General features: G+C 41.6%; 1 protein-coding gene across 4 annotated transcripts in view; it reads left to right on the forward strand.

Moving 5' to 3' along the window:
- The window catches only part of Pik3r3 (phosphoinositide-3-kinase regulatory subunit 3), a 72,514-nt gene that overhangs the window by 33,783 nt on the left and 15,110 nt on the right, over nt 1–23,621 (forward strand). For all 4 annotated transcript variants that reach the window (XM_039110699.2, XM_006238714.4, XM_039110698.2 and 1 more), the window contains 3 exons: nt 1,521–1,619; nt 12,965–13,145; nt 14,630–14,755. In XM_039110699.2, coding sequence (XP_038966627.1) covers nt 1,521–1,619; nt 12,965–13,145; nt 14,630–14,755 — 406 coding nt within the window. The remainder of the gene's footprint in view (nt 1–1,520; nt 1,620–12,964; nt 13,146–14,629; nt 14,756–23,621) is intronic.

Below are 23,621 nucleotides of genomic sequence, written 5' to 3' on the forward strand. Positions count from 1 at the left end.
TGTAGATTTGGATAATTTTGAACACCAAGAGGAAATATGTTTACTCATACATTGTTTGCTAATTTAAATATTGTATCTTTTATTTATATTTTTTTCATTAAAGTTTAGTGGGTCTTTAATGGTTTTGTTGTTTTCTTTTTTGAGACAGAGTTTCAGTATATGGTTCAGTCTGGCTAGAAGCATGTTCTGTAGAACCTATTGACCTTGACTTCAACCCCCTGCCTTAGCCTCCTGACTGGCCAGTTTACAGGCTTGCACCACTGGGTTGGCTCTCCACTGTGTTTTCTTTCTTTTTTGAAACCCCAACTGTTTCTGTGGAAGCCGGCTCCAGCTGATGCTGTAGTGCCTTGGTGTATCACCACCAGTACTTCTCTTAACCTTAGCTTTCCCTCCTGCAAATGGTGCCCACCCCATTTCTTTTACCCACACGATTCTATCTTTTCACTGGTATTGGGTACATTCATACTGTTACATACATAATTACCATGTGGCTTCAGAACATGCTCATCTTTCTAACTGAAACTCTACCTGTTAAAACAGGTCTCCTTCCTGACCAGGCTTCTATATTCTGTCTTTATAAATCCAAATACTGTACATAGTGGGATTATATAATGTTATACATTTGTGACTGACCTTTCAAGTATTTCAGACATCTTCATAGTTCTTTCATGTGTCAGGATTTCATTTCTTTTTAAGGCTAAATATATCCTAATATTTGTAAATATCACATTTTGTTTATTCAACTAAAATGAGGATTTGGTGGACATTTGGGTTATTTTTTCTTTTTAGCTTTTGTGCCAATATGAATGAAGCTGTTATAAATATTATTTATAAATAAATATCTGCTAGACTTCTTGCTTTTGATGATTTTGGATATTTACCCCAAAAGTGGGATTGCTAGATGATTTGTTAATTCTGTGTTTAACTTTTGGAAATGACTTGATACATTTTATATTAAATTTAGTAGGCCAATTATATAATGAGTGTTTTTAATATCTAAGAGCCATTTAAACGATACTTTAAAATCATGTTTTATTGGAATTCAAGGATCTTTTATGTTTTAGATTCCACTGAATAATGTTGTGGAATTCCTAAGCTGCAGAAGGAATTTGTTGTTAACATTAATTCAGATTAGAGAGCACTGTGTTGATAGTCTGTGAACTTCAGTGAATTTTCCCCTCTTCTCAGGAACAGTACCATTGCCACTTAAAGCAGTGACCTTCTTCCTAAACAGCTGTGGGTTTTCTTGAAGCTCTTCATGTTCAGACCTGCGTAAGGGAGCCCCTTAATGGCTTATTAGAAACATGATCTGCACAGACAATTGAAATCTGGAGGAGTTAGACATCAAGTAGTCTTTCCCTAGATTACATAATACCAGAAATAAAATCAAATTTTGTTTCCAAGGGGAGGACCTGCATGACTGCTGGAGGCTTGAGCTGGTCTGGATAGTAATATGTGAAGACAACCACTGTTTAAGATTTTTCTCTTTTTCAAATGTTTCCTTTAATGTTGCTTCTCAGGGAAGAGGTAAATGACAAATTGCGGGACATGCCAGACGGTACTTTCTTAGTTCGAGATGCCTCAACAAAAATGCAGGGAGACTATACACTGACTTTGAGGTGAGTGCTGTTCTGCTTGCCTGGTGTCCTCCTAGCATGAATATAAGAGTCCTGTGTTTTATTTAAATCTTTATGTATTTTCCATTTTTATTTAATATAGGCATATAATTTTTAGTTTTGTTAACATTTTAACTTTAAAATCTGTTTGTTGTACATAAAATATTTAAACAAAATGGTGACTATTTTATTTTTATATTTTAAATATATGTAGCAATAAGATAAAAAGGCTAAAATTTCTAAATGTTAGGGAATAAGGAATATATTATTTTATTCTCTTACCTTCATTAATGAAGTAAGTTCTGTGTGTAGCTTAATTCTCCAAAAGCTCTATTTTTCCTAATGTGGGCTTTAGGAAGTGGAGCTCAGCGTTATTTTGACAGATTAGGACATATTGGTATTTTATAAATGGTAGAGCTGTGACACTTGATACTTACAAGGATGGGACATATATTTTAAAAAGGCCAAGAGCAATATCGTTAGCTATTTGAACATTTAATTTTAATCATTAGAATTGTATAATGGCAGGCTGGAGAGACGGCCCAGTATTTAAGAGCATATGTAGAGCCTTTGAGGACCTGATTTTGGTGGCTCTTTGAAGCAACATCAGGTGGCCTGTATCTGCAGCTCCAGAAGATCTGATGCCCTCTTCTGACCTTCATAATCATATATGCATAATATAAAATAAAATCATTAAAATCACCTAGTTGTACTAAAGTTTTGTGATTTGGTTCTATAATATTACTGGTTCATTCACTTACTTATTCATTAAAAGCTTCATTGTACTGGGCAAGAACTCTCCTAACACATCTCCAGCTGTTATTTATTGACACAGGTTCTTACTGTTTCACTCTTGCTAACCTAGAATCATTACGTAGACCAGGCTGGCCTTGACCTCAAGAGATATACACCCACCTGCCCCCGTCTCTGCCTCCTTGTACTGGAATGAAAGGATGTCTATGAGGTGTGTGTGTGTGGGGGGGGGCACATAAGCCATGGAACACATGTGGAGATTATCGGACAACTTTGTGGGTTCAGTTCTCTTTCTGCCTTTAATTGGGTACTGTGAAGCAAACCATGTGACCAGGCTTGTGCAGTAAATGTCTTTATCCACCAAGCCATCTCACTGGACCCCTAGTTTTTTTTCCATGATAGAGTTTCTCCCTGTAGTCCTGGCTATTCTTGAACTCACTGTAGATCAGACTGGCCTCCAACTCAGATCCACCTGCCTCTGCTTTCTGAATGCTTTACTTAATGGCATGTGCCACCATGCCAGGCTCTAGAAAGTGTTTTGTTTTGTTTTTTTCTTTTTTCTTTTTTTTCGGAGCTGGGGACCGAACCCAGGGCCTTGCGCTTGCTAGGCAAGTGCTCTACCACTGAGCCAAATCCCAACCCCTTAGAAAATGTTTTTAATCTCACTGAGATGGTATTTTATCCCCAAATTCTTAGGTATAACTTCCTAAAAATTAGTTATTTATGTTATGTGCAAGAGGAAAGCCTGTAAATGTTATATAACTGGGCAGGCTGATGGGTCGGCAGGTAGGCAGTTGCTGCCATGCCTCCTATTTTGAGTTTGATCTCCAGGACACACATGGTAGAAGGAGGGAACTGATTGATACAAATTGTTCCCTCACCTCCACATAGACTCAGCATGTGTGTGTGCACACGTGCACATACACATGCACGCACACATGCTCGCACAGTAAATAAGTAAATAAATGCAAAGGTTTTTAAGGTTATATAACTTAGCTGAAGTTGTGATATTCTTCAGGAACCAGGACAAGCAGTGTTTGTCTAGGACCACCTAGGGTTGATGATGAAAGGAATTAGGGTGGGGAGTTGGCTCAAGGGTTAAGGGCACTGTCTGCTGGGGACTGGGTTCAGTTTTCAGTACCCGCATGGGCAGCTCACAGCCAACCATCTACAACCCCAGTCCTTGGGGATCCGACACCCTCTTCTGACCTTGGTGGGTAGAGGTCATATTTAGGGAATACATGCATATATGCAAACAAAATACTTGTACACATATAATAAAATAGCTTTTAGAAACATTTTCAATATTTACTGGTTTACATGGGTCAATTCCTTGAATAACAGTACTCCATAAAGGACCCCGTGATCTTCCCTTCAGAGGTAATCCATCTTATTGTTGAATAGTAATAGATTTAGAAGATTATCTTTACATCAGGCATTATTCCTAGGATTGGGAATATTGAGATACTTAAGACATGGCTTTACCCTGAGGAGTTTATAATCCAAGTGTGGATAGTGGAGTAGGAGAAACAAATCCACCCAATACCTTAATTGTTTCATTAGAGTTCTTTCAATTGCTCCTTCTCACCCAGGTTGTCCTAGAACTTGCTATGTAAACCAGGCTGGCTTCAAACTCAGCGACCTGCTGCTCTGCCTCTCAGGTACTAGAACTAAAGCTGTGTGCCACCTCACTCAGCTCCTGCTCTTTAACTGTTGTCACTGTTGTTCTGCTTTCTCTCTTTGAATTTTATTTTTCTGGGACCCTCATATAAATAGAATCATGCAAGTACTTATCCTTCTGTGTCTTCCTTATCTTTATTTATTTATTTATTTATTTATTTATTTATTTATTTATTTATTTTATATATGTGAGCACAGTGTAGCTGTCTCCAGACACCAGAAGAGGGTATCTGATCCCGTTACAGATGGTTGTGAGCTGCCCTGGGGTTGAACTCAGGACCTCTGGAAGAGCAGCCCGTGCTGGTAATAACTACTGAGCCATCTCTCCAGCCCCTTGCTTATCATTCTTAAGTTTAATATCTTTAAGCTCCAGTATATGTTACAGCCTGGGCTCAAATTATATTTCCTTTGAGACTAGATAATATTCTGTTGCACGTATATAATATATTTTAGTTTCCCATTCATCGATTGATTTTGGCAAGGAAAAATTGTATTACTTTTGTTGATACACTTACCACTTACCATTCTGTGTGAACCTAGATTCTAGAGTGTGAATTGTCTGTAACTATTCTTTAAGGTTGTCATCCTTCTAGAAATGAAATTTGCAAATAGTTGATTTTCAGTAAATATTTGAGTGGAGCATAGATTAAATGAAAGAAGGACAGAGAGCTTTCTCAGAGGTAGTGATACGTGAGCTGTCCCTTCCTGGATTCTGCTAGGCAGATAAACGATGGACTTAATTCAGTTTAATAAACAGTTAATCTCAGGAATATTTAATTACACAGGGCATTTAACAAGTTAAAACCTTTGTCTGCTATAACCTCTACTTAGGAGACAGAGGCAGGAGGATTGGTAAATTCAAGCTTACCTGGGTAACTTACTAAGATTATCTCAAAATAAGAAGTGAAGGGTGGAGTGTCTGGAGCGATGTCTCAGTAGTTAAGAGCACTGGCTGTTTTTCTAGAGAGCCCAGGTTCAGTTCTCATTGTCCACACGGCAACTCACAGCCATCTGTAACTGCAGTTCCAGAGTGTCTAGTGTCCTCTTCTGACCTCCTTGAGTATCAGGGAAGCACGTGGTGCACAGACGTACATACAGGCAGACACCCATGCACATTAGAAACTGTTAAAATAGGAAGGGCACACAGATTAGTGGGCGAGTGCTTGTATAACATGAGCAAGGACCCTGGTTCCATCTCCAGTGCTGCCAATACAACAAAAGAAAAAAAATGTGCCTAAAGAACCACTTAGGCAGATAAAATCAAAAGAAGTAGGAAAGGTATATTGAACAAGGGGGTTAAAATAATAGAGTTTCAAAAAAATATGCTTTGGAGGATGATAGAAATTAAGGAGATACATATTTAAGGGTATAGTGAAAGCTGACCCTCATGGAAGAAATGACATTTTATGTGTAGAGATGGGGTTGCGTTACCAAGGGAGATAACACTGGGGCAAGGAAGGTGGAAGTGAGAAGTCAGAGCCATCTTGTGTGATGCAGTTCCATTTGGCTTGGATTCTGGCTGTGAGACGTTTGAGTTATAAAGTGTGGAGTTTATATTTAATATTGTAGGTGCATGTAGAGAGGTTATGATCAGACTATATCTTAAAAGAAAGGAAAAACAGGGTGGGAGATGCAGTTCAGTTGATGAGTGCTTACCTAGCATTTGAGAGACCCTGAGTTGATTCTTGGATCAGGTGCGCTGAGGCATGCCTGCAATCTCAGCAGGATCCCAGGAGGATCCTAAATTCAAGGTCATACCTGGCAATATAATGAGTATGAGGCCAACCTGCGCCATAGGAGACCCTGACTTGAAACAACAAAACAATTAAAGAAATAAAGACAGATACTTAGGAATCTTTTACACAGTGAGAGGTAGTCATGATTGAATTTAAGAGTTATTGCTCATTTAATATTTGCTGAATACTAAGAGCGTGTATGCTCTTCTGAGTAAAGAAAAGGACGACAGAGCACAGACCTCCTGTGTAGGGAGAGGAGGAATGAAGACAGGGAGGTGCTGGGACAACATCATAGCCCATGAAGTGCTGCACAAGGGAGCACGGTGCCCTCAGGAGTGTAGAAAGGAGGCTCGGAAGGGCTTCTGAGGCAGTGACCTCTGGAAGTTTGATTAGAAATCTCCAGCCAGAAAGGTAGACCCAGGGGATAGAACAAAAAAATACAAAAGCACTCCGGGGGAAGAATTAATTATCAAGTAGATTATATGAAAAAGTTGAAATTAAAATGAAAGCAAATGTATAAAATAAATAGATCTTTAAAAAGATAAATAAAATAAAACAAAATAGAATAGAAACAAGCTTTGCAGAAACTTAATGAGCCCTGAGAAGGAATTTGAATTTTATGTCTAAGAGCAAAAAGATTGGTAGATGACTATTTGCAGGGATGACATGATCCAGTCATGATTGCACACTGTGCTAAGAAACTCCAGCAATCGTGGGAAGAGACGTGACATAAAAGGTTATGGAGACTTAACACCAAAAAGAGCTTGGTACCAGGCCTGGAAGAAGTTGAAAGTGATCATGGTTTGAACTTGCTGAGCTGAAGATGGTGTGTTTCATTTGCAGGAATAGGGAAGTCAGGTCAGCTGTTTTCTTTTTCATTTTTAATTACAATTTTTATTTTATGTGCCTTGGTATTTTGCCTGTATGTATGTCTGTGTGTGAGGATGTTGGCTCCTCTGGAACTGGAGTTACAGACAGTTGTGAGCCTCCATGTGGGTGGTGGTAATTGGACCTGGGTCTTCTGGAAAAACAGCCAGTGCTCTTAACCACTGAGCCACCTCTTTAGCACCCAGGTGTGTGTGTGTGTGTGTGTGTGTGTGTGTGTGTGTGTGTGTGTGTGTGTGTGTGTGGTATGGTATGTGTGTGTGTGTGTGTGGTATGGTATGTGTGTGTGTGTGTGTGTGTGTGTGTGGTATGTGTGTGTGTGTGGTATGTGTGTATGTGTGTGTATGTGTGTGTGTGTAGTGTGTGTGTGTGTGTGTGTGTGGTATGGTGTGTCTGTGTGTGGTATGTGTGTGTGTGTGGTATGTGTGTATGTGTGTGTGTATGTGTGTGTATGTGTGTGTGTGTGTGGTATGGTATGTGTGTGTGTGTGTGGTATGTGTGTGTGTGTGGTATGTGTGTATGTGTGTGTATGTGTGTGTGTGTGGTGTGTGTGTGTGTGTGTGGTATGGTATGTGTGTGTGTGTGTGTGGTATGTGTGTATGTGTGTGTATGTGTGTGTGTGTGTGGTGTGTGTGTGTGTGTGTGGTATGGTATGTGTGTGTGTGTGGTATGTGTGTATGTGTGTGTATGTGTGTGTGTGTGTGTGGTGTGTGTGTGTGTGTGTGTGTGTGTGTGTGTGTGTGTGTGTGTATGCCTGAGGAGATCAGAGCAGACCATCAGATCCTCTGCAGCTTCCCAGTGTGGGTTCTGGGAACTGAACTCAGGTTCTCTGAAAGAACAGATAGCAAGTAGGCACTTTTTTTTTCTCCCTTAGATAAGGTTTCTCTGTAACAGTCCTGAGTGTCCTGGAACATGCTCTGTAGACCAGGATAGCCTCAAAGATCTGCCTGCCTCTGCCTCCCAAGTGCTGTGATTGAAGGCATTTGCAACCACCACCTGACAATAGTCTCTGAGACATTTCTTCAGTCCATCTACTGCAACCTATTTTGAGATAAGTATTGATTTTTAGCTCTCCAGAACTTTTAGGAAAAATGTATCTTAAAATATATCTAGAAATGGTGGTTTAATGCTTATGAGACCATATAGCACCCGAAAAATAGAACTAGGTGTGGCCAACAAAATTTCAATGAAAGAATGTGTAAAGTGACAAGGGTACAAGCTGAGACAGTTTTTTAAAGAGAGTAACTATATAGCCAGGAAACAGACAAGAGAGGAATGAAGCAAAGAGCAACACCATCGGAGGCGCGGGGAGCATCGGAGGCGCGGGGAGCATCGGAGGCGCGGGGAGCGGTGTGTTCAGAAGCAGGAGTTGGTGGTCCACGCTCCTTCAGTCCTAGCACTTGGATGGCAGAGGGAAGCAGGCACATTTCTGAGTTAGACACCAGCCTGGTCTACATAGTGAGTTTAGGGTAGTTAGGGCTACACAGAGAGACAGTGTCTTGAAAAAAAGAATGAGAAACAGCATCACGAGTACTGGGGGCAGCTGGCTGGGGAGATGGGTCACTGGGGTGATGGTGTTTGCTGCCAAGCCTAATGACCCGAGTTCAGCCCTGGGCTCCATCATGGAAGGAAAGATATAAACCGAAAGTTGTCCCTGACCTCCATAAACAGTGTAATACATGAGCACCTTTGCATTTTCTTTTTTCTTTCTAAAGATTTATTTATTATTTTATGTATTTAAGTATTTTATGTATTTATGTATTTAATGTAGCTGTCCTCAGACATACAGAAGAGGGCATCAGATCCCATTACAGTTGGTTGTGAGCCACCATGTGGTTGCTGGGAATTGAACTCTGAATCTCAGTGCTCTTAACCACTGACTCATCTCTCTAGCTCCATACATTTTTTTTTACAACTTTCTCTCTCTCTCTCTCTCTCTCTCTCTCTCTCTCTCTCTCTCTCTCTCTTTCCTTGGGAGCTGGGGACTGAACCCAGGGCCTTGTGCTTGCTAGGTAAGCGCTCTACCACTGAGCTAAATCCCCAACCCCCATACATTTTCTTTTTTTTTTTTAATATTTTTTATTCATTTATTATATATAAGTACACTGTAGCTGACTTCAGACACACCAGAAGAGGGCATCGGATCTCTTTACAGATGGTTGTGAGCCACCATGTGGTTGCTGGGAATTGAACTCAGAACCTCTGGAAGAGTAGTCGGGTGCTCTTAACCGCTGAGCCATCTCTCCAGCCCCCATACATTTTCTTTTTAAAGAAGAAAGAAGCTGGTGTTCCTGCCTAGATGGTAAAGTGCTTGCCTATACACAGAAATCTCTAATTGCCCCCAACCCCCCAGAACCACACAAACCAGTTAACGATGTAAGACCAGAACTGAAGGTGGGAGCAGGGCAGGCTGAGGGTTATCTTTGGCTAATAGAGTTTACTGGCAGCCTGGCCACTTGAGGCCCAGCTCAAAACCACAGCCACCACAACCCACAAAAAAAAAAAAAAAAAAAAAAAAAAAAGAAAGAAAGAAAGAAAGTGCAGGAAGAAAAGGAAGGACTGGGCCAAAGGAACAGAGCCTGGCTTTGATAAAACTACTGGTGCTTTTGGATGGGAGAGATGAACGTAAAACTAGAGTGCAGAGAATGGGGTGAAGATGCTTTCCCATGTAGTAGCCAGCGTTTTAACTGAGATGATTCAGTAGTTAAAGCCAGCATCTCCTAAAAGTTGAGCTCCAGAGGCCTCATCAGACACCTGTAAGTGTGAGTGCACACACATATTTAATTAAAAATAAGTCTTTTAAAAAATGAAAACCTTACTATAGTCTACAAGGTGTTCGTGATCTTGTATTTCCTCTTACAGCACTGACTGTTCTCTCTTTTGGTCATTCAGCCCTTAAATCACTGACCTCCTTGCTGGGTTTAATTTAATTTTTAAAAGATGGTGTTACTCTGTAACCCTGGCTGGCCTAGAACTCTCTATGTAGAAGAGGCTGGCCTTGAACTCACAAAAATCTGCCTGTTTTTACCTCCTGAATGCTGGGGTTAAAGGTGTACACCACCACTCATTATCCTTTATTGGTTTTATTTTTACTTTATTTACTTTGTCTGCATGTGTGTCATCGTGTGTTTGTGGAGGTCAGAGAGCAACTTACAGGCACTGTTTTTTTCCTTTTCAGGCACTGAGAGTATTCTGTGGATTGAGCAAACATTGTCAGGATTGGTGGCAAGGGCTCTTACCTGAGGAGCCATCTCTATGGCCCTTCTTTAATTTTCCATTTTTAGCCTGAGGCAAGAAGATTGCCACAGGGCTGGAGAAATGGCTCAGTAGTTAAGGGCACTGACTGCTCTTCCAGAGGTCCTAAGTTCAAATCCCAGCAAAGACATGGTGGCTCACAACTATCTGTAATGGGATCTGATACCCTCTTCTGGTGTGCATGAAGGCAGCTATAGTGTGCTTATATATAATAAATACATCTTCTTCTCCTTCTTTTTTTTTTTTTTTAAAGAAGATTGCGACAAGTTTGAGGCCAGTTTGATCTACACAGCAAGTTTCAGGCCAACTTTGGCTATAGTGTAAACCTTGTCTCAAAAAGTCAAAACCCAACCCAAAAATCAGAATGCAGACCCCTTCCACCCTCCCCACACTCAGACCTGTGGCATGCACATTTGCTGTCTTAAGTTCTGTGAGAGCATGGGCTGTATCTGGCTGCTTCTGTCTGTCATTGTGTTCATAGGAGTAACACCCTGAGTGAGGCAGGACTTAGCTAATGTTGGTTCAAACTTGTGGAATCTGACCTTGGGTAGTTTATTTTAGTCATATTTAAGTACAGCACAATTTTGGGAAAAAGTTTCTTGATGAAAATTAATTCTATATGTACAACCAAGTTTAAGACATGTTTACATTGACACTCTTTATAAAGTGTGACCTCTTCCATAAAGATGGGTTCTGTTGACTCAGAAACAATTCTCAAAGTAAGGGTTTGGGAGAATGACTGAGGTAAATATAATAGCCTGTGGGAGACACGGTTGGCCTGACCCCAAGGTAACATGGACGTTAGTCAGGCTTTTGTATACTACACCTGATGTCTCCCATAAGGATGGGTTTATTGACTGAGAAGCAGTGCTCAAGATCTAGGGAGGGAGAGTCTGGGATAAACAGAGATGCCCTGACCTACAGGGGGCTCACTGAGAAGGCTCAGCGGTTAAGAGCACTGACTACTCTTCCAGAGGTCCTGGAACCACACAATGACTCACAACCCTCTGTGATGGAATTTGATTCTCTTACGGTGTGCAGAAGAGCATGCAGACAGAGCACTCGTATACATAAGTAAATAAATCTTTTAAAAAAAGACTGGCCCTACAGATAGCAGAGATCATCAGTGTTGTACTGCTGTAAAGAGACACCATGATCAAGGCAACTCTTATAAAGGAAACATTTAATTGGAGCTGGCGTACAGGTTCAGAGGTTTAGTCCACTGTCGTCATGGCAGGGAGCATGGCAACATGCTCGCAGAAACGGTGTTGAAGTACATCTAGATCTGAAGGCAGCATGAAGAGAGGCTGGGCTTGGCATGGGTGTCTGAAACCTCAAAAGTCAGCCCACAGTGAAACACTTCCTCCAACAAGGCCATATCTCTGAATCCTTTCAAATAGCGCCACTCCCTGGTGACCAAGCATTCAAATTTATGAGCCTTTCTATGGGGACCATTCTTGTTCAAACCACCATCAGGTTATTAACTGTGGTCATTCCCAGCCTTCTGGGTATAAAACAGGTATATACACCCCCTCTCCTTTCCTGACTTTCCTAGTGCTTATCTATGAGCACAAGGACTTCATGCCCTCTATAGATGTTCAGCACAGTAATTTGAATGAGTTTTAATTGAGACCATCTTGGATTTGTTTTCTTTCTCTCTATATATATATGTGTGTGTATACACCTATACTAAACACATACCATTAGTTGATCCTTATAATGTGTATTTTATAGGAATAGTTCATCATCCATGTAGATACCGGCCCAAGCCTTGTATAATTTGAATTTTAACCAGTCTATAAATCAGACCAATCTTATGTAGTCTTTCACAAGTCCCAATGGATCATTTGTTATGTATTATAAGTGCATAGCATAAAGCATATAACCTTTCCACATAGCAGGGTGCCATTAGAAAAACTGAATTGGAATAGCACTGTATTTTGCTGTTATATGATAAGTCAACCTGGTGTGGGTTTAGATTATGCTTTATATTGCCATTTTGATTTTAGCTATAAATTCCTTGTTTCTTCTTCCTTATTTCCCCCTCTTTTCTTCTCTTTGATTTTTTTTTCTGGGGAAGGGCCTTGTAGTCCAGATACACTGGTCTCACAGCCTTGATTCTCTTTCAGAGAACCAGGTTTACAGGCACGTACTACCATACTTGTCCTATAAGTGATCTTTAAGGGATTATCTGGACTTGACTCAGTAAATAAAGGTGATCTGAGGTACTGAAGTATCGAATTATATCCGTTATGTGAACCTTGAGTGTATTGGTGATACTGAAACAAATGTTTATAATTCCTTTTATATAGAGATGGCTTGTGCTTCTGCTCAAAGACAGAAATTGCCTCTATTCTCCATGACAAATTAAAAAAATCATAAAATAATCAAAAATAATTAAGTTACTTACGTTTTAGTTATTTTTAAATAATATTTTGAGCTAAGCTTCTCGATATTGAATGTTATATCGATTTGGGTATTTTGTTTTGTTTTGAGACAAGGTCTCTCTCTATGTAGCCCTGGCTTTTCTGGAACTCTCAGTGGAGACCAGGGTAGCCTCGAGCACACAGAGGCCTCTGCCTGAGAATGAAGATGTTCACCACCACACCCATGTCAGACCCATCTCAGGGGTGCTGATTTTTAATAACTAAGGCATTTTTATGGACAAAATAATTAGGAGAAGAAAAAACAAAAGAAAGAAGGAGGGCAGGTGTGACGGCCTTATGCTTGGAGGCAGAGGCAGGCCCTCCGCTGTTTAAGACCAGTCTGATCCACAGAGCAAGTTCTAGGGCAGTCACGGCTGTGCAGAGACCTTGTTGTAAAAACACAAAACAAAACAAAAAAAATAAAGGGAAGAAAGGTAAGAAAATAATATATAGTTTTAAACACATAATCATATATGCTGTTTTACCACCTCTGGCCTGTTAGCAAAATAACACATTTATTTGATGTAAACTAAGTTTTTATATCTCCATATGAAATTAGTGTTTTAATAGAATTTTGGAGAAAATGCTGCAATTATTGTTTTGTTGTTCACAGGAAGGGAGGAAATAATAAATTAATAAAGATCTATCATCGGGATGGTAAATATGGCTTTTCTGAGCCCCTGACGTTTAATTCTGTGGTGGAGCTCATTAACCACTATCACCATGAATCTCTCGCTCAGTACAATCCCAAACTTGATGTGAAGCTGATGTACCCAGTGTCCAGATACCAACAGGTATGACCATAGTACTGCTCATAGGGTTATTCATATAATTTTATTCTACTAGGCTTAGTGGTTTATATTTATTTTCCTAGTTAATCCTGAGTGTGGTGGGGCATGCCTTTAATCCCAGCAGATGCAGGTAGGTCTCTGAGTTTCAGGCTAGCCAGGGCTATGTGAGACCCTGTCTCAAAGGGAAAGGAAGAGAAAAGAATACGATACATTTCTTAAATAACATTTTAACTGTATTACTTTAGGTTTGTTGTTTTTGTTTTTTGAAACAGGGTTTCATGTAGGTGGGCTGGCATTGAAATCACTGTATAGCTGACAGTGGCCTTGAAATTATGATCTTCCTGCCCCAGTCTCCTGAGTTTTGGGATTCTAGGTTTTTGTTATCACACCTCTCCTTTTGGGGGCGGTGTTGGGGGTCAGGGTATATGTGAGCCCAGAGGTCATCCTCAGGTGTTTAGTCCTCCGGAACAATTCACTTTTGTGTTTTGAATTAGTCTCTCATTGGAACCTGGGTTTACTGATTAGCCTAGGCTGGATGACCCAGGGGCTCACCCATTTCTGCCTGCCTAGCAGTGGAATTCAAGCATGTGCCACCAAACCTCACTTCATACTTAGGTGCTGAGGATCAGATTCAGATCTTCACGTTTATGTAACAAGTGCTTAAGACTGAGCTCTCTCTCCAGCCCTATTTCTCTCTCTTCTTTTCTTTTTAAATTTAAAGTTGTATGTATGTGTTCCAGCATGTGCATGTGCAGTGTCTGAAAGGTCAGATATCATGACATGGCATTTGGTGGCGCTGGAGTTACCGGCAGCTGTGAACTGCTGCCTCTGGGTGCTGGGAATGAACTCGAGTCCTTTTATAGAGCAGCAAGGACTCCCAACCACTGGGCCATCTCTCCAGCCCCTCCAGCCCCATTTCTTTCTCTTTTTTAAAGTTTTTTTATATTTTACTTAATGTGTATGAATGTTTTGCCTGCCTGGTGTGTCTGTCTGTGCATGTATATATGTGCCTGGTGCCCATTGAGGCCAGAAGAGGGCATTGGATTTACAGATGGTTGTTAACTATCCCATGGGTGCTGGAAATCAAACCTAGGGCCTCTGGAAGAGCAGCCAGTGCCCTTAAGCACTGAGCCATCTCTTCTAGCCCCATATTTCTTAATTTTTATAATATTATTTTTATCTGACTTAAAAATCTGATCTTAGCGTTAACTAAAAAGTGTTTTCCTGCCGGGTGGATGGCACATGCCTTCAGTCCCCGCACTAGAGAGGCAGAGGATCACTATGAGTTCCAGGGCAGCCTCGTGTACCTTCTAAGACCCTGGCTCAGGAAACAAAACAAAACAAAATCTTTATAAACTCAAAGCATTTTTTGGTGCTTTCTATCAAACAGGACTTCTAAAGTTTAATATAATTTAAGTGTAAACAGACCTGGGAAACATGTCATAGTCTGTAGCATTGCTTCACTTTATTTTCTTCTGCCTTTGCAGGATCAGTTGGTAAAAGAAGATAACATTGATGCGGTAGGTAAAAACCTGCAAGAATTCCACTCTCAGTACCAGGAGAAGAGTAAAGAGTACGATAGGCTGTATGAAGAGTACACCAGGACGTCACAGGTGGGGCTGTTGTTCAGTGGTCTTGGTGCAGTATTGTGCTGCTAGATTCTGAGTAGTGGCTGGATCTTCTGCTGTCTGTCAGCATTAGCCCATGGGGTCAGGACTGTGGCTTGACTGGTGGAGTGCGGGTTGTTTCCTGCCATTCACAGAGCCCTAGGTTTATCATTGCATCAGGTAAAACTGGGTGTGGTGGTGCAAGTCTTTAATCCCTGCCACTGGGAAGCAGGAGGATCAGAAATTCAGGGTCATCCTCAGCTATGTAGCTAGTTGGAAGCTCATCTGGGATACATGGGAATCTGTCTCCAAAAAACTTTTTTTAAAATTAGGTAATATTATAAATGATAAAATTAGTAAAATGACAAAATCTTGAGATAGAAATTAATTTTTGTCCATAGGGGCAGTACAGGGCTGTTTCCGCAGCTCCACTGTCAGCATGATTCTCAGGTTTTCCTGTCCCGTGCTCTCCTCATCAAACATGAGCCATCACCACCATATTTCTAGTAAGAAAGGAAGAATAGGAAGGGAAAAGGAAGCCCTCCTACCCTCAGGCTTTCTCTGTGTAGCCCTGGCTATCCTGGAACTTGCTCTGTAGACCAGGCTAGCCTTAAACTCAGCAATCTGCCTGCCTCTACCTCCCAAGTGCTGGGATTAAAGGCATGTGCCACCTCACCCAGCTGGTTCTGTGATTTTTTAAGATAAAAAGCATTTATTTATTTATTGAATGTGTTTGAGTGTTTGAGTGCATGTCGGTATACCATGCATGCCTGGTGCTCATGAGGCTGGAAGAGGCCATCAGAACTGGAGTTCAGATGGTTGTGAGCCATCGAGTAGGTCATCTGCAAGAACAATAAATGCTCTACCCACAGAGCCATCTTTGTAGCCTGAGGCTTCTGCTTTAAAGCGGCTTCCATTTAGTTTTATAAAGTTGGTGGTAAAGTCCCCTCTGGGTCTTTTAACAATACTTACTTTAAACTAAACTTTCCTTGATTTCCCCTCCCTTCTATCTCGTTTTCTTACTCTTCTTCCCTTTCCTTCTTCCCTCCTTCCTTCCTTTCGTCCCTCCTTCCTTCTTTCCTTTCTTTTGTTGTTGTTTCTTTGTGTTTTTGTTGTTGTTTCTTTGTGACTTCTACTTGTACCTTGGGTGCTGTTACTACAGGTGTGCGGTCTCCCCTTTGTCTGTTGATTTTCTCCTCTCATCGTTATTGCTTCCTTCCTCCTGCTAGCTTTGCATTTTGTTTGTTTTTTACTTTTTTCTTAGTTCCTTATGTTATCCAATTATATAGTTGATTCGAGAGCACAGATTATTAGTATGTATGAGGACACTTCTGCAGGTCAGAGGACAGCTTTGTGGAGTCTTGAGTTCTGAGGCCCAGGGCCTTTTTACCGTACTACTGTCAGCTTACTTCTTGTTGGTGTGAAAAAGAACATGACCAAAAGCAACATGGGAAAGACCCTTCTTTGGGTCATTTTTTTTTTTTTTCTTTTTTTCCGGAGCTGAGGACCGAACCCAGGGCCTTGTGCTTGCCTAGCTAAATCCCCAACCCTCTTTGGGTCATTTTTATCTTAGAGATGTATTCCATCAGGAGGGGAAGTCAGAGCAGGAAGTGAAGCAGACACCATGGAGGATGCAGCTTGCTGGCGTGTTCCCCGTGGCTTGCTCAGCCTGCTTTCTTAGCCAGGAACACATGCTCTGAGGTGGTACTTCTCACAGTGGGCTGGGCCCTCCCATATCAGCTATTAATCTAAAAATGTCCCATAGACCTTCCTACAGGCCAGCCTGATGCAGGCTGTTCTCAACGAGGTTTTCTCCTCTGAGAACGCCTAACCCGTGTCTCGATAACAGAACCCACCAGCACACCCAGTGAACCTTTGCACTACTGTCCCTCCCTACCAACCTTCTGTTTTGTTTTTGATTTTGATTTTTAGAGATAGGGTTTCTCTGTGTAGCATCGTTTGTCCTGGGCCTCACTCTGTAAACATTTGCTTTTGTCATGTCCTGTAGTGAGTGTTCTCATGCAGTGCTTAGGTCTCATGTCTCTCAACACGTTTTCTAATTTTGCCTGTGATTTCTTTATTTATTTTACATTATTCTTATTCTATGAGGTGAACATCACTAGGTAGCCCTAGCCCAGAACCTCACTGTGATGAGGGTAGCCTGGAGCTCACAGAGATCTGTGTACCGCTAATTCACAAGGCTTCTGAGATAAGGGATACATACACCATCATGCCTGGCCTTCAACACTTTTGAACCGTTAGTTATTTCAGAGCGTGCTATTTAATTACTGTGTGCCTCTGACTTTTCTTCTGTGATTTCTACTTTCTTTTCCTTGTGGGTCAGAGAAGGTCCTCTGTATGATTGTAGTCTTACATTTTATGAAAACCTGAGGTTTTAATAAAGAGAGGTGGCCCAGCATTTTTTAAGAGCACTTGTTTTTGTTGTTCTGTTTTGTTTTGAGACCATTTTTCTCTATGTAGCCCTGACTGTCCTGGAGGTTGCTCTGTAGATCAGGCTAGCCTGCCTCTGCCTCCAGAGTGCTGGGATTAAAGGCATACACCACTGCAGCCAGGTAAGGATACTGGTTCTTGCAAAATATTTGGGTTTGGTTCCCAATGCTCAGTGGTGGTTCACAACATTTTTCACTATACTGCCAGGGAGTCTGATGTCCTCTCCTGAGCTAGAGCGTTTGGCACTGGGCACAAATGTGGTGCATGTGTGTACATGTGTGCCAAACACTCATATAGTCTTTGGGTAGTGGTTTAGTCCCTGGAAACTCTGGTTGTTGGCATTGTTGTTCTTCTGGGGTTGCAAGTCCCTTCAGCTCTTTCAGACCTTTTTCTAATTCCTCCAGCGGGGACCCCGTTCTCAGTTCAGTGTTTTGCTGCTAGCATTCGCCTCTGTATTGACATGCTCTGACTGTGTCTCTCAGGAGACAGCTATATCCAGTTCCTGTCAGCCTGCACTTCTTAGCTTCGTCCATCTATCTAGTTTGGTGGCTGTGTATGTACGGGCCACATGTGGGGCAGGCTCTGAGTGGCTGTTCCTGAAGTCTCTGCTCCACACTTTGCCTCCCTATCCCCTGCTATGGATATTTTTGTTCCCCCTTTTAAGAAGGAGGGAAGCATCCGCATTTTGGTCATCCTTCTCCTTGAGCTTCCTGTGTTCTGTGGATTGTATCTTGGGTAATTGTAGGTTTTGGACTAATATCCACTTATCAGTGAGTGCATACCATGTGTGTCTTTCTGTGATTGGGTTACCTCGCTCAGGATGATATTTTCTAGTTCCATCCATTTGCCTATGAATTTCATGAAGTCATTGTTTTTGATAGCTGAGTAGTACTCCATTAAGTTAAAACTTTAAAAAAACTTGTTTTGTGGCTTAATGTGATATATTTTGGATATAATATTTGGAATATTATAGTTTTATTTAAGAATTACCTTTATGGGGTTGGGGATTTGGCTCAGTGGTAGAGCGCTTGCCTAGCAAGTGCAAGGCCCTGGGTTCGGTCCCCAGCTCCGAAAAAAAGAAAAGAAAAAAAAAAAAAGAATTACCTTTATTCTATTCTTGCTGTGTGGAGTGTTCCTTTCCTTATTATGTCTATTAGGTATGTAATTGGGTTAATTTACAGCTAAAATCTTTGTAATATTTGTAATATTACATAAACACTACTACTATGCATCTCTGTCCCAACCTGCCCCCTTCCTTTTTGAGACAGGCTATCATATAGCCCTGAATATCTAGAACTCACTGTGTAGACCAGACTAACCTTGAACTCATGGAGATCTATATGTCTCTACCTCTAGCAAGGGCTAATAATACTAAAAGTGTATGCCAACATGCCCTAACCCTATGTTTCGTTATATATTGTCCAAGATTACATTTACTTATGTTTAATGCCTATAATGCCTCTTCTCTTCATTTTCCTTTCACATCATAGAAAATAAAAGAGCAGGTCTAGCTCGCCGATAGAAGCCTTGTTCAGCATTTGTTGCTTCCTGGTTTTGATCTCAAGCCCTGGAAGAAAAATCCCCTAATTTACTAATTATAAAGCCTTATATTATGAATGACCACTTCACTGTCCATGTGATATTGACCACTTTAATGGAGTCGGTCTGTAAATCTCTCAGTACCTCATCATAGCCATTTCATCTGAAAGTGACACTGGTTTCAGAAGACACTGAAACTTGAAGTAAAGGTCTAGTCATCTGAAAGTGACACTGGTTTCAGAAGACACTGAAACTTGAAGTAAAGGTCTAGACACTAAGCACACACATAAAAAGAAACACGTCCTTAATGCTCCTTTAGTCCTTCCTCCCCCTCTTCTGTGGGGTTCCCCTTGCTCCACCTAGTGTTTGGCTGTGGGTCTTTGCATCTGCTCCTTTCAGTTGCTGGATGAAGCCTCTCTGATGACAGTTGGGCTAGGCACCAATCTGTGAGGATAGCAGAATATTATTAGGAATCATTTCATTGACACTTTTTTCCAGTGTGTGATTGGTTCTATCCTGAGTCTCTAGGCTGTCCAATCTCTAGTTCCTGGCTGTCTGGGCAGTATCAGGCATGGGCTCCCTCGCATGGTGTGTGCCTCAAGTTGGACCAGTGATTGGTTGGGCATTCCCACAAGACCTGTGTCACCATTACCCCAGTACATCTTATAGGCTGGACAAATTGCAGGTTGAAAGTTTTGTAGCGGGGTTGATGTCCCAGTCCCACTGCTAGAAGCCTTGCTTGGTAATTAAAGATGGCAAGTTCAGTCTCTGTACCCCCACGACTAGGAGGAGTCTTTGCTAGGATCACTCTCATAGGTGCCAGAGGGGTTGAAGACACCATGAGAACACAGATCACAGATCAACTACGCAGGCCTCATAGGGGTTATAGAGACTGAAGTAACAGTAACACGGATCATGTATGGCTCTGAACTAGGCCCTTTGCATATACATTATGGTTATACAGCTTGGCATTCGGTGGGACTCCTAAAGGTTGGGAGTAGACTCATTTGCCTGCTTTTGGGATCCTTTTCCTCCTACTGTGTTGTCTTGTCCAGCCTTAATATGAGGGTTTTGGTATAGAGAGAATATCTTCTATATTGTATGGTTGTATCACCTGCCAATTAAAAAGCCTATGGCTTATGTCTTAGGCTGAACATAGAGGTGAGATAATTGGGAGAGAGGAAGGATTCTGGGAGAGAGCCCAGGGGACAGATGAGGAGATGGACTCATGGCACCTGAGTACAGGTAACCAGGTAACCAGCCACATGGCAGAATGTAGATTAAAATAAATGGGTTATCTTAAGTTATGAGTCTAGTCAGAGTTGAGCCTAGCTATACGAGGGCAGAGAACTCAGCATTTGAACAACACAAGTGTAAACTTTACACAGTGTATAAAAACTATGCTTCATTTAGGCCTTGTCCTGTTGTAAGTTATGCCATGTCCAGTTGATATCCCTAGGAGGCCTGCTCTTTTTTGAAGGGAAACTGAGGAGAAGATCTTGGAGAGAGGGGAGATATGAGGGAGGAACTTAGAAGAGTGGAGGGATTGGGGTCCAAAAATCCAAAACAATCCAACCAGTCACAAGAGTCTAGGAAAGCAAGATCTTTATTTGAATTAGGCAGCAAAACTGACCAGCCAGGGACAACAGCACAGACTTGAGAGCTGACTATGTCTTTGAACATTCACCTTAGTAAAGCAGAAAAATAATGAAGTCCAATAGGCATCTGTGGTAGTTGGAATATGTCCGGCCACCATAAATTGATGTGTTTGAATGCTAGGTCATAGGGAGTGGCACTATTAGAAGGTGTGATCTTGTTGGAGGAACCGTGTCCCTGTGATGGGCCCTAAGGCTTCCTATGTATGCTCAGGGTTCTGTCCAGTCCAGAAGACAATCTCCTCCTGCCTTCCTTGGGGTCAGGTGTGGAACTCTTGGCTCCTCCAGCACCAAGTCTGCCTGCACGGTGCCATGTTTTCTGACATGGTGCTAATGGACTAAACCTTTGAAACTAAACCAGCCCCAATTAAATGTTTGCCTTTATAAGAGTTGCCTTGGTCACGGTGTCTCTACACATATTTGAAACCCGATCTAAGACAGTATCTATGCCAAGGTACAGTTACAACTTTTCATCAACCAGAATCATTTGTTCTTGTCCTGGTTAAGAACAATCATTATGTTTTGGGGGACAGAAGAAGAATGAGAAGGAAGTTGACTAATCTGGAAAGTTCCCCACTCCCTGAGAGCCTGGGAACTTGAACTTAATTTCACTTTATGATCAAAATGGAATCTAAAAAGCAGTACTTAGGGTAAATCTCACTTGTCTCATCCCACCAGAGAATAGGATGTAATGTATGAGAAACCCATTAATATTAAATACACATATGCATAAAGGCATACAAGACAGAGCAGCACAAATACCTGAGAGACCAGATCTTTTGGGTTCAGACTTCATTTTAGAGAACTTGACTTAAGGTTGAACTTGAGTTAACTAAGAAACTGGCACCTAACACCAGTTTCCAGGTTACTCCCCAACAAATCTGCACCTCCAGGTTACAAGCCTCCCCCTGGCACTCCACGTCCTAACAACCACCATCAGGAGGAAAACAGAAGTTTATGGTTTGACCCCCAGCACCAGCCAATTATGTTAAAGGCCATAACGGTCCCCAGTCAGATGTGTGCCAAGATAGACAACCCTTCTTGCCTCTATAAGAGCCTGAAACAGGCTCAGGCTGGCCCTTCCCATTCCACCATCAGAGACGGTGTGAGGACCCAAGGTCAAGTTCAAATAAAGAAGCCCTAATGGGATTACATCAGAATCAGCTCCTTGGTGGTCTTTTGGGGTTAACAATCACCTCCTGACACAACAATCAAGTAGCAAAAAAAAAAAAAAATCAAAATCATTCTTAATAATTAAAAGAGATAAAATGGAATCAGATTTTTCACATAAAAAAATGGACCAGCACAGCATTTTGGCCATTAGAGTTCTATATTTTTTCAGTCAGAAATCAGGTATTATTTTAAGTTAGGTTTCACCTGTAGGCTTTCCTATATTAGTTCAGAAAAGTCACATCTTTCTCCTTACTCAGATAAAGCCTTAGTGTTATAGTAGACTCTTACAGCTCGTGACCAGTTAAATAAATCCTGTTCATTTTATCTCAGTGTATGTGCAGAATCTACATGTTTCTCACTACTTTTACTACTAACACCTTGGTCTAAAGCTAGCCTACTTTCTTGTCTGGTGTTTTTGATTTTTATGTTGCTGTGACAAAATACTTGACGGCTGGGTGTGGTGTGCACACCTTTAGTCCCATCGCTAGGGAGGCTGGGACAGGCACGTCTGAATTTCAGGCCTGCCAGTCCAGGGCCATCTCGGGCTCCATAGTGAGACATATCACACAGACAGCACAAAACGCTTGAGAGGATCAGCCTTGAGGAGGAGACGTCTCCTTTGGCTCACAGTTTTAGGTGTTTCAGGGTAGTATCAGAGCGGGAGAGGGCCAGGGTTTCCATAACTCCTTCAACAGCATGCTTCCAGTGACCTAACTTCCTTCCTTCCAGTGGGTTCTCCTTCCTAAAGATTTCACCTCCTCCCAGCAGTGCCTTCTAGGAAGTTGTCCATAAAGCCTTAAACACTGCGGAAGCCTCCTAACTGATATTCTTACCCGTATCCTCCACATTCTCCTCTCCTAAACCAGCTTTCAACTTATCAGCCAGGGTTGTAAAACACAGGTTTTTTGTGTCTATATTTCAGTGAGTGAATGGCGTACAGAGGTCAGCCTCTGGTGTTGGTCACCTGGCACTGTCCTCTTTGTTGTGAGGTTGGTCCAGTCGACAAGGCTGGCTGGCATGTGAGCCTTAGGAGTTCATTTGTCTCTACTTCTCCAGCAGTAGGATCACAAGCACATCACTGCCTGTCTCTTTTTTTAAGATGGATTTATTATGTATACAGCATTCTGCCTGCATATATGGCTGAAGGCCAGAAGAGGGCACCAGATTCTTACAGATGGTTGTGAGCCACCGTGTGGTTGCTGAGTATTGAACTCAGGACCTCTGGAAGAGCAGCCAGTGCTCTTAACTTCTAAGCATCCCTCCACCACCCTATGCCTGTCTTTTATTTGTGGATTCTGGGAAACAAATTCAGGTCTTCAGCCTGTGTGTCGAGTACTTTACTGACCAAGCTATTGCCACAGACTTACTCCTTTGTTTAAAAGTAGCATTAAAAGGGGCTGGGGATTTAGCTCAGTGGTAGAGCGCTTACCTAGGAAGCACAAGGCCCTGGGTTCGGTCCCCAGCTCCGAAAAAAAAAAGAACCAAAAAAAAAAAAAAAGTAGCATTAAAAAACAAATAAAACGTGGTAGAGCGCTTGCCTAGCAAGCGCAAGGCCCTGGGTTTGGTCCCCAGCTCCGAAAAAGAAAAAAAAAAAAAAAACAAAACAGAAAAACCATTCCCCAAACTCTATTATTAGTCAGGATTCTCTAAATGGAAAAAAAAAGGAGTTTGGTTACATATATGCCCCTTCTTTTTAAAAGACAGTCCACTGTAACCTAGGCTCATTATATACTTGAACTCATTATGTACTTGAGGCAAGCCTGAATTCCTCATCCTCCTGCCTCCATCTCATCCATTATATTATAAATGTGTTACTATGCCTAGCTCTAACCTTATTTCATTAATAACTTTTTTCCCAAGATTGGGTCTCTCTGTATATCTCTGGCTGTCCTGGAATTCACTCTGTAGACCAGGCTGGCCTCAAACTTAGAGATCCACCTGCCTCTGCCTCTCTAGCACTGGGATCTAGGTGTGCGCCACCACCACCCAGCTTAATGTTTTTTTATTACATTTTTATTTCTTCGTTTGTGTGTGTGTGAGTGCGTGTGTGTGTG

Source organism: Rattus norvegicus, chromosome 5 (genome assembly GCF_036323735.1).
Source record: "Rattus norvegicus strain BN/NHsdMcwi chromosome 5, GRCr8, whole genome shotgun sequence".
Lineage (NCBI taxonomy): Eukaryota > Metazoa > Chordata > Mammalia > Rodentia > Muridae > Rattus > Rattus norvegicus.